The 20,250-nt window shown below is 38.7% G+C and overlaps 1 protein-coding gene across 4 annotated transcripts in view; it reads left to right on the forward strand.

The window, feature by feature from the left end:
- Positions 1-20,042, forward strand: part of RALGAPB (Ral GTPase activating protein non-catalytic subunit beta) — a 110,959-nt gene extending 90,917 nt beyond the window's left edge. For 3 of the 4 annotated variants that reach the window (XM_033186400.1, XM_033186402.1, XM_033186403.1), the window contains 7 exons: positions 3,739-3,904; positions 6,626-6,748; positions 8,388-8,524; positions 11,177-11,285; positions 12,057-12,135; positions 15,420-15,568; positions 16,046-20,042. In XM_033186400.1, coding sequence (XP_033042291.1) covers positions 3,739-3,904; positions 6,626-6,748; positions 8,388-8,524; positions 11,177-11,285; positions 12,057-12,135; positions 15,420-15,568; positions 16,046-16,239 — 957 coding nt within the window. In that variant the 3' untranslated portion in view covers positions 16,240-20,042. The remainder of the gene's footprint in view (positions 1-3,738; positions 3,905-6,625; positions 6,749-8,387; positions 8,525-11,176; positions 11,286-12,056; positions 12,136-15,419; positions 15,569-16,045) is intronic. The other variant, XM_033186401.1, reaches the window with a different exon arrangement.
- Positions 20,043-20,250: the final 208 nt, after the last annotated feature.

Below are 20,250 nucleotides of genomic sequence, written 5' to 3' on the forward strand. Positions count from 1 at the left end.
CACTGTTAGATTAGTTTATGAACTATTGGTGGTGACATGCAGTCTAGAGTCCATATAGCACGCAGCTTCAAAATTATTAGTTAGCTCAAGCAGGAGTGAGATGCGACTGCTATCACATTTCAGTGCCTTTCTGGGCATGATAATTTGAGGGAGACTCGCATTCCTTAAATAGTTTCATTTTCATATCCAAAATTTTACATGGTATGTACTTGTCTATGGTAAGAAGTGTTTTATACTCGATGCCTAAAGACTTGCTGTGAACCAGTTTGAAAACAGAATTAACCAAAACTATGATACTTGGAGTCCTGAGTCTTCTGACCCTTAAGAAATGTGATTTAAATAGGAGCTGTAGGATATCTTTCTTCCCCTTAAGGAATTCAGATTCATAAGACAAAATAAACTAAAATAAAGAAGGGTAGTCATAAAAAGTTAAAATAAGGCTCAAGAAGAATAAAGCAACAGCAACAAATATTTATGGAACATCTTCCCTGTGGCTCAGCATGCCAGGATATAGAAACGAGTAACAGTTCCCCTTTTGAGAAGCAGCTCACCTTCCTAGTAATTTCAGAAACAAATCATTTCAGTTGAGGAAATGCGTGGTGTGCAGTGAGGGAAATAACACCTGAAATAAAGGAGAAAAACAGAAGGACTGGCCGGGTGCGGTGGCTCACGCCTATAATCCCAGCACTTTGGGAGGCCGAGGTGGGTGGATCACCTGAGGTCAGGAGTTCAAGACAAGCCTGGCCAACATGGTAGAACCCTGTCTCTACTAAAAATACAAAAATTAGCTGGTGTGGTGGCAGGCACGTATAGTCCCAGTTACTTGGGAGGCTGAGGCAGGAGAACTGCTTGAACCCGGAAAGCGGAGGTTGCAGTGAGCCGAGATTGCACTCCAGCCTGGGCGACAGAGCGAGACTCCGCCTCAAAAACAAAACAAAACATAGGTACTTAAGTAAAACATACCTGGATACGTGTAACAAAAAGACTAGGAGGAGGATGAAGAAAAATGTAAGATAGGTGAGAAGGGAAAACAGAGAGCAAAATGGCAGGCGACTTGAAGTGTTTTTTGAAAAGGAATAATTGAAATATAGAATAGGCAGGAAGTTACTGACTGTAACTAGGAAAGAACTGAAGGAAGACTTGTAAAATGTAGTATTCAGATGTGTAGGGCACTGTGACTGCATGATCCTGGAATTTTACTGTAGTAGTCATTTTAAGACCATCAGCTAATCAAATTAGCATGCCTAAAGGAATTTACCAAAGTTTCCAAATATTTACACTAGAAGCACTGTTTCAAATGATTTGTGAGCTCTTAGAAAAGAATGCTGATTTATGAGAAAGTTATTTTTTTGTTACTGAGTCAATAAAGTTAATAAGTGTCTGTTGTTAGGTGAACAAAATCTATAAGATTTCTGGCCCCCTAAAACTGCATAGAGGCGAAGACAGATGATTAAATAAGCAACCAACCGTTGTAAAGGGTGCTAATAGGGTCATTAAAGCACGTTCTAGGAGCAATAACGGGAAAACCTAATCTGGTTTTAAGAAGGTGGCCTGGAGGGAAAGATACTCTAGCTGATATTTATGGTGTGCATTAACTGTAGGTAAGGAGGCAGAAGCAGATTGTCACTGACAAAGTAATAATAATGTATAAATTCTTCAGGGTAAAGAGAGTATTTTATCTTCATAAAATTCATTATGGGGTCTAATATACTTGGAGCTTAAGAGAAAGTGGGCTGGTGGTAACCAAAGATGAGACCGATGGACTCAAGTGTCTTAGAAGAACCTCAGTAAAATTGGATTAATTCTGGAGGTGGGGATCTGTTTTGAAGGAAGTCAGTGCATTCTTTGAGAATAATGGAGCCACTTTCTCCTGCCTGGACAAGAAGACACAAACGCTTGAGGCACCTCCTAACCCAGTCCAGTTTCCCTAGCTGTTTAGAAGCTGAGGATAACTAGGAATTAATGAAGATTTCCTCAGACCTCCTTTGGAATGTCTGAGACCTGCCTTCCCTAGCCACAGGGTAGATTAAGATTAATTTCTGTCTGCCAGAAGTGGCATGCAAGTTGAATTGGATTCACTTATTGCTTCTTGACTAAATTTTCAAAAATTATTTATTTAAAAGTTTTACTTCTAGATAAAAATTTGAATAGCAAAAACTAGAAATGGTTGTTAAGTCAGTTTCTTGGCACTCATAAAAATGTGAAGGGATATGGGTAAACTAAATAGGTTCACTTCTAAGGAGACTGGTTTTAGGCTGGGCACGGTGGCTCACACCTATAATCCCAGCACTTTGGGAGGCTGAGGTGGGCGGATCACGAGGTCAGGAGATAGAGACCATCCTGGCTAACACAGTAAAACCCGTTTTTACTAAAAATATAAAAAATTAGCTGGGTGTGGTGGTGGGTGCCTGTAGTCCCAGCTACTCAGGAGGCTGAGGCAGGAGAATGGCATGAACCCAGGAGGTAGAGCTTGCAGTGAGCAGAGATTGCGCCACTGCACTCCAGCCTGGGCGACAGAGCAAGACTGTGTCTCAAAAGAAAAAAAAAAAAAATAGACTGGTTTTGTGTTTAAGAGGTAATGACTTCGAGGTGATTTGCAGTGGGTCAGATGTAATGGATGTAACTTCTTGCATTTTGACTTTCACAGGCCTCTATATGATCTTGGTATAGATTAGCGTTATATGAATGACATCAGTGATCTGTGGACTGGCTGCATCATAGTTATTTGGAGGAATTTTTAGAGATAGTGATTCCAGGATTCCGCATTCGCTGATTTTAATGTAGAAGGTCTAGAGCAGGCGAAGAGAACCTTGTTTTTACTCCATTTCCCAGATGATTTTGATATACTCTGCTCTCCACCCTCCCCCTTTCGTTTTTCATTTGCAAAGGAATTTCTTGTTTTCCTTCCTTTAGAAATGAGTTTTTCAAGAGTAGCACTATTGCCATCTTGGGCCAGATAAGTTCTTTGTTATGAGGGCTGTCCTATGTATTTTAGAACATTTAGCAGCATCTTTGGCCTCTACTACTAGATGTTTGTAGTGTGCCTCACCAGTTATGACAACCAAAAGTGTCTCCAAATGTTGGATGTCCGCTGAAAAGCAAAATCATCCCTAGATGAGAAGCACTGTTTTAGAGTGAGGGACTCTTTGTGAGGCCAGTAGAAAGCGCACGCATTACATTTAGTGCTTAGTGAAGAGGAGAGAACTTTGTGGCCACTTCATTTTTCCTGAAATTCTCTTCTTTGGCCTAAGAAAAGGATATTTTCATACTCACTTATTAATTACATCTAATGTTTGTTGAATTTTAGTAGGTTTTATAGCCTTTGTCAAGATTTATAGTTAAATAGTTGCATCCCTATGTAATGTTTCTCATTAACCAGACAGTAAACTTCATGAAGGTAAGGACGTAGTATCGTAAACATGGCTGATTCAGTAATTGTTTTGCTAGGAAGAGAGCTCATAGCTTTTCTTGCATTATTTCATAACCATTGTTATTATCTCTACTTTATGGATTAAGAAACTGAGGCAGTGGGGGTAAGAAACTTGCCCAAGGCTCAGCCAATCCAAATCTGTCTAACTCTGGAGAATGCATTTTCTCTATCGTGATATATCCTCAAATGGATTCTGAGCTTGGACATGATTTGTCAGAAGCTTCAAAGCTAACCAATTTTTATGAAGATTTATTTTGATACATTATTTTTCTTCCTTCATTATAGCTGATGATTGGTATGTATTTCAGATTTTGAAGAATGTGGAGTCTTCCAGAACCGTTCAGCCACATTTCCTAGAATTTTTGCTTTCCCTTGGCTGGTCAGTAGATGTGGGCAAACACCCTGGTTGGACTGGGCATGTTTCTACCAGTTGGTCTATTAATTGTTGTGATGATGGTGAAGGATCTCAACAAGGTAAAACTCACAGTGTTTCAAATGTCAGTTGTTGCTTGTTTTGTTAGTCTTGTTTTTTTTCCCCCTTTACTATGATTTATAGTCTTATTAAAAATACAAAACCAGGCTGGGTGCAGTGGTGCATGCCTGCCTTTGAGAAGCCAGGTAGGAGGATCGACTGAGGCTAGGAGTTCAAGAACAGCCTGGGCAACATAGCAAGACACCGTCTCTACAAAAGATGAAAAAATTTTCTAGGCTTGAGGGCCATGTATTTGTAGTCCTGCCTGCTCAGGAGGCTGAGGTGGGAGGATCACTTGAGGCCAGGAGTTGGAGCTGTGATCATACCACTGCATTCCAGCCTGAGTGACAGAGCAACTCCCTGACTCTAAAAAACAAACAGTATATAGAGGAATAGTTTCCTTCCCCTAATCCCAGTCCTGACAGGGTAACTTAGTACTAGTGTATATATTCTTCCAGACATTTTCAGTGTATATGAAATATATACACATAATGATAAGAGTTAATTAATACAGAATGACTGGCTTATTACAATGCTGATAAGTTCCTTTTTTATAATATGCATAAGATTCAATTTTCTATACAAATGGTGTAATAAATATAGGTCATCCATACAAACAATACAGCTTCCTAACAAGCATGTTTTGTCTGATAAGTAGTTTTCTGTTAACCAGTGTGTTTTATCAACTGTGGCTATCAGAAGAGTCATACTTAAAGGTTAGATTCTTGGGATATTATACCAAAACCTTTGTAGTAAACAGCTGACCATCTCTGAGGATTCTTGCCCATCCCCTCAGATCCTCTGAGGAACTGTAATCAGGATAACAAGTACCAGAGCAAGTTTAAATTTAAACTTAAGACCTTTGCCCCACCTGGCTAATGCTTTGTGTTCCTGGGCTCCTGAGGTCACTGGAAAGTTAGTATTACCTCTCTAAAGTGGATAATGCCTATGCCCAGTGCACATTTTTCATTTTGATAAATATATCAGTTGGATACTTATGGTTGCAAGTATCAGAAAACGTGACGCAAACTGCCTTAGATTTTGAAGATAATTTATTGCCCATGTAACTGAAAATTCCAGAGGTTGGTTAAGCTTTGTGTCATTTGATCAGCATTCCTATTTTATTTCTTTACAATTTTCCTTTAGCTTTGCTCTCTATATTTTGGCTTTGTCGCCAGCCTGGCTTCTCTAATAGTGCAGAAAGGCAATTCCAGGCCTTCATTCACATACCACAGCAGCCTGAAGAGGAGAGATTAGCCAGATCTCAGAATCCCCTACTCCCCGAATCCGGAACTGTATGGTGATTAGACTATCCCAAACCTGTCCTTGTGGCAAGAAAGAATGACTCTGGTAGAGAGATACAGACAAGATAGAACTAGTATCAGAGGTCAGTCCCACATGCACATTTTGCCTGCTGCAGAATAGGGGTGGATAGAGTGGCTGTTGGGATAGTAACCACAGCATCTACTACAGCAGATACAAAGTGCCTGCCCGGAGCCCACAGCAGGAGTCAGAAAACGAAAGCCCAGTTTTTGAAAATAAAGTTTTATTGGAACTCGGTCACACTCTAGATTACACATTGTCTATGACAGCTTTCATGCTACAATGACAGAATCAAGTAGTTGTGGCAAAGACCCTATGGCCTACAAAGCTGAAAATGTTATCTGTCTGGTCCTTTACAGAAAAAGTTTGCTAACCTCTTGTCTAAAGCTCCCTATTTGCCAAATCTTCACCAGCATTAGGTATCTTCCAGTTTTTTAGGTGAGAAATTTTTCATTTTTAATAATGCTTGAGCATATCTTACCATATTTTTATTTCTTTCCTGGGAAGTACTTGTTCATTTCCCCTGTCCAATTTTTGGTCAGATTGTTGATCTTTTATGTATTGCTGGTAGGACACTGAGTTCATTTTAATTGAGAACTGTATAGCTCTCATGAGTGTTTCTTTTGTTAATTCAGTCTTCCTGGCTTAGAGCAGATGCTATTACTAAAACTGGCTGTACATTTTTATACAATGTCACTGACCATTGAGGAAGGTGGAACATAGGCCAACTTGAGGAGCCATAGAGAGAGACCAGGGGTAGAAATGCCTTAAAAGCAAGAGTCCAGAGATAACGCACATGTGTACTCTCTCTCTTCTCTCTCTCTGTCTCTTCCTCCCTCCTCCTCCTCCTCCTCTTCTTTTCCTCCTCCTTCTTCTTCCTCTCTCTCTCTCTCTCTGTCTCTCTCTCTCTCTCTCTCTCTGTCTCTCTCTCTCTCTCTCTCTCTCTCTCCTCTCTCTCTCTCTCTCTCTCTCTCTCTCTCTCTCTCTCTCTCTCTCTCTCTCTCTCTCTCTCTCTCTGTCTCTCTCTCTGCCTGCCTACCTGCCTGTCTCTCTGGCCCAACTCCCTTCTGAGGTAGTGGGATGGTCTTCCTTTTGATTATTTATTCACCGGATCCAAAGGACTGCTCCCTTAATCTGCTTCATACACATGAATTAAAAGCCCTGCTAATCAGAAGTGGTCTGATATACAGTCGTTTGAGAAATTATGAAATTAAGATTTTATGATTTAAAAATAAAGACATCTAATAAGCATTATATTTTATTCTTTCATACTAATTGGTTCTTGCTGGAAACATATATTCTATTTATCACTTTATTAACCAGTTAACATTTCGTGTAGCAAGATGATACTGGTTTTTTCCTACTTTTTGAAGCAGTAATGTGGTGTTTCTTTTTCCCAGAAGAAGTGATTTCCTCTGAAGATATTGGAGCTAGCATTTTCAATGGACAGAAGAAGGTGCTGTATTATGCTGATGCCTTTACAGAAATTGCTTTTGTGGTTCCTTCTCCTGTGGAGTCCTTAAGTAAGACCATTTTGCATGGTCCTGTTTTAGGATCTATATTTATATTCCTGGGTTGTGTGGTATTACTGCTTTGGAAGAGATTTTGAAGTGATCTAAGGCATTCTTTAGCTTCTAAGGCATTATAACAGAATATGCAGAAGCACAAGGTATCTTCTCTTAACTTTTTAAGGAAAGTAGTTAAAGACAAGCAGACTGACCCTCTGATAATCTTTAAATAGTGAAGGAATCCCATTTCAATTGATATGCTTTCTTTAATTAATCAATACATAGGCTTATTTTCCAGTTCATTTCTTTCTATAATTACGAGTGATCCCTCACCTACTTTTTGAGAGCCTTTGCATGGAACCACATAGAATTCTACAACGGGAAGGATCTCATGATAGCATCTGGCCATTCTTCTGAGTAAGAGAAACTTAAGCAGCCTAGAAAAGATGGTGGTCCAAGACCTTTCTTTTTCAGAATTGAGAGTAATTATTACTTCTTAGTCTGAACTCACAGTTTTATTTTGCCCAGAACCTTTGCTTTTTGCAAATTAAGCCTGTTTGTTCAAGCCTGACCGAGTAGGTGGTCAGGCAGTAGATAGAAAACTTCACCTTCTTCTTTGAGATCATTTTTAGGATGGGATACTGTACCTCACGATTTCACAGTCTCATTTCCAGACTAACGACTTTTGTTGTGCCCTACCTTGGTAGCTGCCTAACCTTTGTCCTTGGACCCTTGATTTCCCACTCTAGGCCCCTCCCTGTCTTACTCTCTGGGGCCAGCTGTGTCACTGGAAGGTTGGACTTTCCGTGGTTTAGGTTTGAATTATAGCGGCTGTTGGGCTTCCTGTCAAGGTTCTGGTTTACTACTTTAATTCCAGAAGCCAGAACCTGTCCGTCCTCTTTGGGGACATACCTGCCTGATTTCTCTGGCCCAGCCTGTTAGTACCAGACAAGTCCTCCCAGAGCTAGAGCCTTGTCCTTACACTAAAGCTCCTGCAGTTGGGTCTTTGTCTTCTGTTGTGAAACATCTCCTATGCCAACTGTGCCCACTCCAACTCAGCTTCCTCCTATTTCTGATATTTGGGGATTTTTTTAGATGGGGTGGAGGATAACTTTTTGTGTACTTACCTCTAACCACATTGCTCTTAATCACAGAGACTAGATCTTCTGTAGCTTCCGGGTGTCCCAGTGCCTATTTGACACAATGCTACATGATTGAATATATAATCAAAAGGATTCAGAGAGTAATAATGGCATGTATTATATTCTACATCTGAAACGTCAAATATTTTCTAGTCTTATTTTGGTTATCCTTTAGAGCAGGAGCTGGCAAACCACAGTGGCACAAGCCAAATGCCGCCAAGAATGGTTTTTACATTCTTGTAAAAGAAGAATGTAAAAAGAGTTTTACATTCTTAATATAGAAAGGGTTTTAAATAAAATACAAAGAAGAATATGTGAGAGATCTGTATAGCCAGCAAAGCCTAAAATACTTAGTACTTGATCCTTTACAGAAAAAGTTAGTCAGCCCTTGCTCTAGAAGCAATGCTTTGTTTAAGTGATTTAAGTTAGACTGGTGAGCATAATTAGTTTTAACAGTCTTGCTCCAAATAAGTGGTATGTATTATAGTTGCTTTTTTTCCTTTACCCCATAGCTGATTCATTGGAAAGTAACATCTCGGACCAAGATAGTGATTCAAATATGGATCTTATGCCAGGAATTCTGAAACAGCCATCCCTGACACTTGAGCTTTTCCCCAATCATACAGACAATCTTAATTCCTCACAGAGGGTAAGTTACTTTGTTGATAGGTCTCCAAAATTTTGTAGTGAAATCAGGGTAATTATAGAATCTTGCCTGAAAAGCTTTTAACCCAGAGAGTAATTATATCAGAGTACTGATTCCTTAGTAACTTAATTTTTTAAAATAACATTCTCATGATTTTCTCTTTTTCAGCCTGCAACAGATAGTTTATTCTGAGACAGCCTTTGTGGATTCTCTTGATTTCACCATTCTGATCCCATACTTGATTCTCTCATCTGTTCCTTTTTAAACCAAGCGTTAAATTTTGTCCCTGAAATATCCATTAAAGTTACTGCAGTAACTACATGTTTTTTATCTTTAATCTTGCAATGTTCATCTTAAACAAGTCTGACCATATAAATATAGGAACATTGTGGAGAAGAACTCAGTGTATGGATAAATATTCTGAGTGAGGAACACAGCACTTACTACAAGAGGAGCTTTTTTGCCTTTATCTTTTTTTTTTTTTTTTTTTTTTTTACCTTATCAGCAAATATTACTTCTTTATCTGTGATCAGGTCAGAAGTGTAGGAAGATTGACTTAGAACAAATCATAAGAAAAACAAAAGTGTCAGCTTGACTTAAAGGTGTTCCTCCATTGTACAGGAGTTTAGGTTGGCTCCCTTCCACAGTGAAAATTACTTTTAATGTAAGTATATACTTAGAATATGGGGAGGTTTTTATCTTTAAAATTGATTTAGGAAAAAAAGGCCAGGTGGTGTAATAGTCCCTGGAGTAGACTGATTTGAAAATCAGGAGTTTTTTAAAGGTTTTACAGAATACAAGTTAGAGATGAGCAGTCAGTATTGCATGGCAATGCAAGATTTTAGCCAAATCTAATACTTTAAAATTTTTTTTATTTGAGATTTGTGAACAGAACTAGAATTCAGTGGTGAGCTGCCTATATTTTCTGAATGCCAGCATAGTTATTCCTTAGAACCCAGATAAAGCACCGTGTTTTTGTTTCTCACTTATAGTGTACTTTGCAGACACTAACAAGCTAAACAAACAAACAAACAAACAAACAAAAAAGCAAAACCATATGGTTATCTCAATACATGGAGAAAACACAGTTGACAAAAATTCAGTACTCATTATGAGAAAAGTTCTCAGCAAACTATGAATAGAACTTTCTCAACTTGATACAGAGCATCTACTAAAAACCTACAGCTAACATTATACTTACGCATTATACATTATTCTTGAATGCCTTTCCTCTGAGATGGAGGACAAGGCAAGGATGCCTATTCTCACCACTTATATTCGACATGGTAGAGGAGGGACCTACATAGAGAACTAAGACAAAAGGAAACACAGTACGTAGAGCTTAGAAACAAAGAAGTAAAGCTGTATGTATTTGCAGGTGACGTGGTCATGTAAGTAGAAAACCCTGAGGAATCTTTTTTTTAAATCCACTAGAACTATTGAGGTGAGTTCAGCAAGACTGCAGGAAAAACATCAGGGTATTGGGCAAAATTTTGAGATAACCCCCAGCAACATTTGCCTGTGTACAATGTCCTCTCCTTGTGTGTAGGTGGAGCCTGTGAATATGATAGGATAACTGTGATTGTTACTTTATTTGGCAAAGGGATCTTGTGGGTTTAATTGCGTTACTTTGAGTTAATCAAAAGGGAGATTTTCCAAGTAGACCTGACCTAATCACAGGAGCTCTTTAAATCTAGGGCTAGACGTCAGAGATGGAAGAAGTCAGAGTCAAAGCTAATTAGGGGCCTTGATGCTAAGAAAGTAGTCTGTGAATATGGCCAGATGTCTGTCACTAGTTTGGGAGAAATCTCTTGGTCTGGCCATTTTCTGTCAATGTCAGAGTAGATACAAGCATCCAGGGGACTTGCCATGGACTCTGGTCATCTGGTAAAGACATGTATATTTCTGTGCTAATAAAGCAGTTTTAATTTTAAAATTCACCTCAAGTATGAGATTCTCCCCTCTGTACATTATGAGTTTTGTTTAGGGCTTTAGCACAACTTAGCTCTGCTGCATGCCTCAAAAGAAGTACAACTTAGGGTACCAGTTTGCTAAAGGGGAGACACATAGTCCTGTTAACCTTGCAGTGAAACTTAGAGTTGATTAGGGTGGTGGGAAGCCAGAAGCACACTGCATGATAATGAAGGCCCAAACAACTTGTTTTTCTTTCTACTGGTGAGAAAAAGGAATTAAGCATAAATTGCAGTAGGAGACATTTGTTCTGGGATCTGGGAATAACTTGCTGATGGGACAGTTTAGAGATTAGGATCCCCAGACAAGTAATGATGTTGCTGTGATGGGGAAGCATACTGCTTTCTGGCCCTAATAGAGATAGACTCAAATCCTTTAAGCCCTCATTAAGATACTGCGTTTAAATTTTGTTTTTATTAATGCAAATTATTATTATTCAGTATTCCTTCCTTGTTTTTTCTTTGACAATTTGAAGCCTTCATTTTCTTGTCCTCGGTTAAGACTGATGAACAGGAGCCAAAGAAGAGCTTTGTTGCAAATGTATACACGTTTTCCTAAAGTGATTTTCCATGACCTGATACTTATGTCACTGAGCACCTTGACAAATGAATGACTGGGTAGTTTTATTAAGCCAGTTTTTTGTTGCTGTTGTTTTTCCCGTGCTCTGTCTTCTTCTTCATATAGCTCAGTCCCAGTTCCAGAATGAGGAAGCTGCCTCAGGGTCGCCCTGTTCCTCCCCTTGGACCTGAGACAAGAGTTTCTGTAGTCTGGGTGGAACGCTATGATGATATAGGTACTGTATGAGGACTTTGTCCATAAATAAAATGACAATATATGACAATGACTTGCTAAATGTCTACAGGGAGTGGGCACATAAGCATGGTGTGGCCAGGAGCTAGTCCTGGGGTTCAGCAAGCCTGGGTTTGCACCCCAGCTCCACTACTCAGTTTCTTTAAGCCTTAGATTACTCCTCTGTTAAATCCTGGTACTTTTTCGTAGTTGTGAAGATTTGACGAGACTAGTAGATACAAAGCTTTTAGTTATTCCTGTTGGCATCACAGTCAGTGGTTTGTTGCCAGTTGGTCTCAGTCATCCCAGGACCTTTGGAAAGGGGAAGGGGAAGCGCTTCACTTACCCTCTCTCCACCCACATGCTCTACTGTCTCGTTTTAGTATAAAGCTTAGTTTGTCCTTAAGAGTTGCACTCTGGGTAAGTTTCTCATGAGTTTTACATAAGCAACCTTGAGCATTAGAATTATATACGTTGCCTAAAATCCCATCCAGCCCAGAGTTTGTGGGAAAATGTGATAGTTACTTTTCAACCAAGCCCTCAAAGATCACAGAATGTATTTTCTAAAAACTTTTTGCTTTAGATGAAATTAGCTAAAAAAAAGTCTTGAGAGATGATTTTTTAATTTATAGAGAATAATTAAGATGATATTTCAGGACAGCACATCCATATATTTGCCACTCATTTATGTGACGAGATTAGAAAATTAGATTTCCTGTTATCTGTTTGGGAAAATGAGGGAGATATTAATTATAATGCTATTATTTTCTTCCAGAAAACTTTCCCCTCTCAGAGCTGATGACAGAGATCAGTACTGGTGTGGAAACTACTGCAAATAGTAGCACTTCACTGAGGTACACTCTGTTTGCTTGAATTTCAACAGCATGTCTTTTTTTAATATATTGATTGCAGCTTAATAAATAAAAAATTATGAAACAAAAGAGCTGTGGACAATTAGAAATAAAAATAGAGAAAAAAGATCAAAGAAAGAAGTTTGTATACAATGTACAAGGTTATCAAATTATTACAGCATGGACTTTTTTAAAGCCACTTTATTGAGGTATGACTGACATGTTAAAAGCTATACATATTTAATGTATACAACTTGATGAGTTTGGAGATAAGTATATCTCCATGAAACCATCACAACAATCTATTCCTGAGCACTTCTACCATATCCAGAAGTTTTCTGCTGCCCACTTAATTCATTATTATTATTATTTTGTGATAAGAACCACTTAAGATCTGCTCTCTTAGCAAATTTTTAAGTATACAATACTGTATTATTAGTATAGCCACTGTACTGTTGATCTTTAGGACTTATCCTTCATAACTGAAACTTTTTACCACCTTTTGGCCAATACCTCCCCATTTTTTCCATCCCTCCAGTTCCTGACAACTAGCATTCTACTCTCTGCTTCTCTGAGTTTAACTATTTTATTTTAGATTTGTCATGTAAGTGATACCATGTGGAATTTGTCTTTTTGTGCCTGCCTTATACTTAGCATAATGTACTCTAGATTCACCCATGTTGTCACAAATGGCAGGATTTCCATTTTAAGACTGAATAATATTTCATTGTATGTGTACACCATATTTTCCTTATATATTCGTCCATTGATGGATATTTAAGTTGCCTCCATGTCTTAGCTATTGTGAATAATGCTGCAGTGAAAATGGGAGTGCTGCTATCTCTTTGAGATCCTGGTTTCAGTTCCTCTGGATATATACCCTGAAGTGGGATTGCTGGATCATATGAACATTCTATTTTTAATTTGTTGAGGAACCATACTGTTTTCCACGGTGGCTGCATTTTACATTTCCACCAACAGCATACAAGGGGATTCCCTTTTCTCCACATTCTCGCCAACACTTGTTTTCTTTTGGTTTTTTTGAAAATGACCATCCTACCTGGAGTGAGGTGCTATCTCATTATGATTTTGATTTGCATTTCCCTGATGATTAGTGATGTTCGGTGCTTTAGCAAGAGTTTTAATAGTAAAATTAATTGCTATTTTACAGTTACCTAGAGCAAAAAGAAAAATGGAGAAGTAGAGGCAATTAAATATTAATAAAGACTGTAATAATAGGATAACAATATTAGATTGAAATAATAGAGTTAAATTGGCCAAAACAATGTGGCCAAATAGCAGCTAAAATATCCTAAATCATATGAGCTAATTAATGGAAAAATGTTTCTAAGCAAAATGTAATACTAACTTTATAATTGGGTTAAAATTTCTGTTTTACCTGCCCGTTGACAAGAAGGATAAAAAGAGAATAATCTGATTCTAAGAATGGTAACAATGTAGTTGTGTAGGCTTGTAGTTTTCAAGGTTTGCTTGCTTGTTTTTGGTTTATAACTAAGAGTTCAACAATTATTTTCCCTGTTTTATTTGTGGGATAAAATAGGCTCAAAGAGGTTATTCCTTAGTATCACACATCCAGTAAATGCAGGAGAAAGTTTCCTGAATCCAGGCCTTTGACCCCAAATGCATTGGCCCTGTATCTCTCTCATCACAGATACCCTCAAACTTGATATTTTTAAGTTCCTTTTAGTTATGTGAGCTGATTCAAATTGCATATAAGATGAATTTATTCTAATATTGTTAGATGATTGTTGTTGAAATGAAGTCAGTAAAGAAGATTTATTTTGGCATTATCATTTTACATTTCTAAAAGAGGGCAAGTCATTCTTAAAACTTCCATGTTTTTTATGCTTTGGTGTTTTAAAACAAATTACAGGTATCTTTATGTTCCAAATACATCAGTATGCATCTGAAAAGTCAGAACACTTTCAGATAGCTAAATATAACATCACAATAATAAAGTTAGTAATACTTTCTAAATATTATCTAATAGGCAACATTCAAATTTCTTCATTTTTACTAAAATATTCTTCACAATTGGTAAAGAATTCACTCCAGGACTGTATATCTGGTTTTAATTCCTTCCATCTCTTTTAATCTGGAACAGTCCTTTTTTCTTTATGACACTAACTTGCTAAAGAAGAGACTATAGAATAGTCATGAGTAGACTTTTCTAGAACTAATTAGAAGAGACTTATCATATACTGTCTTTGTTGTTTTCACCTTTTTTTTTTTTTAATTAAAAAATAAAAAAATTGGGCACAAGGTCTCACCGTGTTACCCAGGCTAGTCTCGAACTCCTGGTCTCAAGTGATCCTCCTACCTCGGCCTCTCAAGTTTCCATCTTTTTAGGTCAAAGGTTGTAATACAATTTGACAGTAAAATGTATATTTTATTGATAGATTAGCAAAGTTTGTAATTTGTCTTGGGGACAGAATTACTCGAGGATTGATTTTTCTTTTTTTTTTTTTTAATGTCTTGAAACATTGATTCAATGTTGCTTTGGCCAAAATCACCTTACCTATATAGAAAGAAAACTCATTGGGTTGCAAAAAGACCCCAACATGTAGCATCACAAATAACATGTAATACAAGATGGGTTGGCCGATCCCTGGTGTGTAAGGAGTAACTCACCCCTCCATAGAGGCAGTTGCCGACTTTAGCATCTGCTGCCTGGCCAGAGGCTGTGAGGGCTTTGGCCCTGCCACAATGTGGCCATTTATCACCATAGCTGAGAAGAACACTTGCAGCTGGCTTGGATTAATGGCTCTCCCAACCTCCTTCCCCACCCTGAAAAAAAATTATATCAGGGATTCCTGTAATGGGCCAAAGCTGTGTTCCTGCCTCTGCTCTGGGATTACCAGCCTTGACTATCCTGGAATTCCCTGTACTCTGGCCGGCCACATTTTTGTTCCCTACAAGAAGAGGAACTAAAGTGAAAGTCCCATAGGTGGTTGCTAGATTCTTAACTCCATGCAATAGAGTTCTCTGGCCTCTCCTTCCACCCAGTGTCCCTAGTGGTTTTCCAGGTATATATATTTTTTCAGCCCCTTTCTGTTAGCTTAGAAAGCCTGAGCCAGTAATGAACCTTTAGGACCAGGTGTTATAGGGGGCAGCAGCATAGATTCCCAGAAAGCAGATTCTGAGCAGACTGACCCCTTGGCTTTTCTCATACCACTGCCAAGCAACAGGTTCCTTTAGTAATCTTAGGCTGTGTGTGGGGGACTTCAACTCTTGGGTGTCTGAAATAAAAATTTTCTTTTCTTAAGATCTACGACTCTTGAAAAAGAAGTTCCTGTCATCTTCATCCACCCTTTAAACACTGGATTATTCCGGATAAAAATTCAAGGAGCCACTGGAAAATTTAACATGGTCATCCCTCTTGTGGATGGGATGATTGTCAGCAGGCGAGCTCTTGGTAAGGTCTTCATATGTGGCTGAAGAGTTACATTTTCTTTCTCTTTATCATTTTTACAAACCAAAAAGAAGTCAATATAAGGAAATGGTGATAATTACTTAATAGTTTCCACATGTAGGAAATGGTCTGGCTCTTGTTAAAAAGGGAACATGTTTTGTTCTTTTTTAATCTGTCCTTAATCTAGTAAGTCTAAGTAAAACCTCACCAACTTCTAGTATTAAAATATTGAAGACAGCTGTTTGTCATCCAGGATGGAAAATAGGTTGTTAGACTAGATTTTTATTCTCCTTTTCCTGTTATTGTGTGTTTCTTCTGACAGTTTTATCTTGGCACTATGTCTATCTCTCTGGGGATGGGAAGTTTGCAAATTGAATGAAATAGTTTGAGTATGCGGAGGGTAGTTCACCTGAATACTTATAGTTCACCTACCTAAGTGATTAGTTTTTAACATTTATTTTAAAACTCTCTATTTTCAAGGCTTTCTGGTGAGGCAGACTGTAATTAACATTTGTAGAAGGAAGAGACTGGAGAGTGACTCCTACAGTCCACCCCATGTCCGCCGGAAACAGAAAATCACCGACATTGTCAATAAGTACCGGAACAAACAGCTGGAGCCAGAGTTTTATACTTCACTTTTCCAGGAGGTTGGACTCAAGAACTGCAGTTCTTAGACCCCTGAATTTCTAAGACTGTGGAACTCCAGTTCGGGAACTGTAACACAGCAGAACAGTTTGATAGGTGATCACTGTAAAAATAAAAACAAATCACTCCCAAGAGCTTACTGTTTAATCACCAGAATAGAAGAAACACATTATAACCCATTTGATAGAAGACTTCGGGCTGTCTAGTGAAATGGGCTCCCAGACACAATCATATTCCTGCTATAATGATGATACACATTTTAGCCATAAACTTTCTTTTAAAGGTGACAATTTTAGTTAAACATAAGCCTTTTGAGGAGAAAGGCTTTTATGCATCTCAGTTAAACACGTGCATTGGTAGTATCAACAAATTTGCAATATAGAAGTTGAAGATAGTTTTATACCTCACTTTTTAGGAGGTTGTATTCAAAATTAAAATCTTTCTCAGAATCTTCCAGGACATTTAAAGACTCATGTTGATAGCATGGAGGAGAAGGAAAGAAGTCACAGCCTTCTACTCACTTGTAGGTCTTCTTGTCATCCAGCTGTCACACTGACAAAAAGAAAAGATGATACATGTTTTTTGCTCAGATAAGAAGCCTGACATTAAAATATATCATATTTTTTTCTCCACATTTCAAAAAGTTTTCCTTTTCATCACTGCATAGATCTGTCTGAAAGCCTCAGTTTCTGGGCCACCCAGGAACAGATCAGAAATGGAGCATGGCCTTGTCCTTTAATGGGGATGCAAATAAAGTTTGTGGGGTTAAAAGTTTTAAGATAGCAGTGATACCCCCACTCTCTCCATTGTTGTCCAGCGGGGTGACATAATGACAGGTTAAACATTTGTGATTCATTGATTAATTATCATTTAAAGAAATGTAAATTCACAATAAGGGTTGAAAATTATTTGGTTTCATCCATTGTCTCTTATTTCAGGACCAAGCAGCAAACTGCAGTAGTTTATGAAGGATTCTAAAATGGGGTTCAGGAATAGCCTCTCAGCGCTACTAATTCAGATCTCCCAGAGAACTACTGGATTTCCTCATAATTAACAAACATGAGTGACCACCTCTTTGGGTGGCTACTGTTAGCAGTGGCTGTTGTTGTCATGTTTTCTGGACTTTGCCAGCCAACAGATCCCTGCCAGGTTTTGGAAATACTTCTGTTACCTCGCTGCTACTTTTCTGCAGGGATAAAACTTTTGAGGTGGCCAGACCCAGAACATCCTTACAAGGATTCCTGTTACAGTGCTACAGTATACACTGCTCATTTATCCTATTCTCATGTGCTTTCTTCTTTAGTAAGATTATTTTATGTTAAGAACATAAGTGATATTTAAAGTCCAAAGAGAAATGATCACAGTTGTGTAAGGGATGTTTTCCCCCTTGAACTCTGATGTCAGTAGACTATGGGTCAGAGCTGCAACGATCTGTTTGGTTTGATGTTTTGGTGGGTTACTTAGGGGGCGGGGATAGTGTGGGACCTAATTCCCTGTGCAAAGGTCTCTTATTCCAGAAATATGCATTTTGCCATCTATAAGCAAGAAATATGGGCATAGCAGCTCTTGGTTTAAAGTTTGCCATAACCTGTTCTTCATGTTTGTTTTAAGCTCAGGTAAAGATAATCTCTTTCTATGACTCCAGTTTCCATTCAGGTTATAGTATTATTATTCAATAGTTGATTTTCTTTTTAAGCTGGGCAATAAATTGATGTTTTCCAGATGGTAGCATGGGAGAGGGCATACAGGATAAAGATGAGCCAATTCTACCCTAAAAAATGTTCTAGTAGTTCACAGGAACAAGATGAGGTTTAATAACTTTCAAGGTAATTCTAGATTGACATTTTGAGGGGAAAATGGGCTCTTGTTCTAGTTGAAGTGAGCAGAGAAGGCTATAAATTAACATGTAACTTACAACATTTCAGAGGTTAAAAATAACTGATGTAGATGTACTTAGTGTGATTCTTCAGATCAGACTTTTACCTTTGGCATAGTTAATTTCAGAAAAATATGCTGTGTGTGTGTATGAGGGTTGGACTTGCTGATCCTTCAGTTAGCTCTAATTTCTGGCAACTCCTTGTAATTCCAGTGTATTTGATATGTGAACAATGATGTTGAATGCATTTGTGATCTGGGAGACTCCCTGGTCTTCCAGGGAAGGAGGGATGTGCAGCCCCTGAAGGCATGAAACTCCCAGTGTATACGGAGCCAGTGGACTATGGGATACCCATACTGTACCTTACCAGGCGCTGGTTCCTTCTGCTCAAAATAACATCTGCCCAGAGAGGGAGTGCTGAGAACCCTTAGCTCATCAGTGGGACCCGGCTGGCTCCTGGAGGGGGTCTGTGACTTGAGGTATATGAACACTGATGCCGGGGTAATTTTTGTCCCATCTGTATGGATCTGAGTTCATGGTCACTGTGTTCACCCACCTGCCTGTGTTAAAAATCACTGAGTAGAATAGCACCAGAGGAACATATTTAGCACCTAATATTAATATTTTGTACTCCGTTTGATAAATTTGCCAGCATATGTTCTAGCCTCTGGGGGAAAGCCAGGACCACTTTTGTCTGTGGCTGAAACAGTTCAGTTGCTGTATCTGTTGGGTGTGCCAGGGGGTGGATGAGTGTGGCATTCTGTGAAGAGGAAGGTGGTAAGTAAGGTTGCCCTTCTGCCTTCTTAAGTAAGTTGCAGGAGGGAGCTTTCCTCCTCCTCTCTAGTTGGGAGCACTGAGGACAGTGAGGAGGGCTTTTACCTTGTTAATCATTTCCTTATTTAGCTAGCTTTCCTTTTTGTCTAGGGCTTCCTCCTGAGACCCTCTTCCATCCATTGGGCCTTTGAAAGGACTAATGAGACACACAAACACACACATGTGCATAGTCCTGCACATTTTCCTTCATTTCCATATCCTTTATTTCAGGGCAGCCCATTTTCCTCTGGATTCATTGATAAATACAAATACCCACACCTTTGACCAGTATTGTTGGTTACCTGCAGGTTCTGTGTATGAGGCCTTCATGAATGGTTACTTTCTCCATACACTAGGGAAGCATTTGTCAGAGTCTGCAGACTGGGTTCTAGAGAGGCAGAGTCTTTAAGAGTATTCATTTCTTCTGGAAGGTGGAGCTTTACCCAAAGTGAAAGTTAGCCTTGCTCAAAAGATGTGTTTTGTGGTAGTTGGTAAAAAAAGAAAGAAAGAAAGAAAGAAACACGTATTGGAGGTAATTTGACACTCCTGCTGGCAGTCGTTCTCTATTCACCATTTTAAAGCCCATTCAGGTTCTATCTTCCTGAAAAGAACGGATGGCTGTGTTTACATGAAATGACGATTGATTGGAGTCAGATGGTCTGTTTTAAAGATTTCCATGACAGCCTCTTTTCCTGAGTTGGAGAGATTGGAGGTGGTCCATCCGTACGAAGTGGAATCAAACGGTGGGTTTCTTAGTAGCTAAAGAAGCCATGTACTTACAGTGTTTTTCTCAGAATATCAACTCATGTTCTTCAGATGCTTTTCTTTTTTTAATGATGAGGGAAAAGGTGTAATTTGGGATTCCACAGTGCCTTGCATATAGTAGGCGCCCAATAAATACTTGTTGAAGCAAACCAAGTTTCCCAAGTCCTCATCTCTTACAGTGACCAAGACATCTTTCTCCTCTGAAGGGGTTGGCAGTTGTGGCTAAAAAATAAGCAGTATCATTATTTGCTTGAAATCATATATACAGTTTGTATGAATTTCAGTATGTTGCCAAGACATGCTCTTTTTCTTATTGTATTTCTGTAAATATTTCTGGCACTGAACTGTAAAGTAAAGGCAAAGTGTAAATATGAAGGTGTACCCGTGCCCCTTGCCTCCTGTGTTTCATCTTCGTCGGTTAGGGAAGAAGGTCCAGAGGTTTGTTTGTATTTATGCCGATCCTTTGTCCAGAAGAAGCCCATGGAATATTGAATGTAATACATTTAGTCAATTAAATTTTAAGGAGATTCTTATCTAATAACTTTGTGTGTGCTTTTGGATACAGGCTGGGGGTTTACTCCTACAC

This window comes from Trachypithecus francoisi, unplaced genomic scaffold (assembly GCF_009764315.1).
Source record: "Trachypithecus francoisi isolate TF-2019V2 unplaced genomic scaffold, Tfra_2.0 Lachesis_group21, whole genome shotgun sequence".
In the NCBI taxonomy this organism is placed as follows: Eukaryota; Metazoa; Chordata; class Mammalia; order Primates; family Cercopithecidae; genus Trachypithecus; species Trachypithecus francoisi.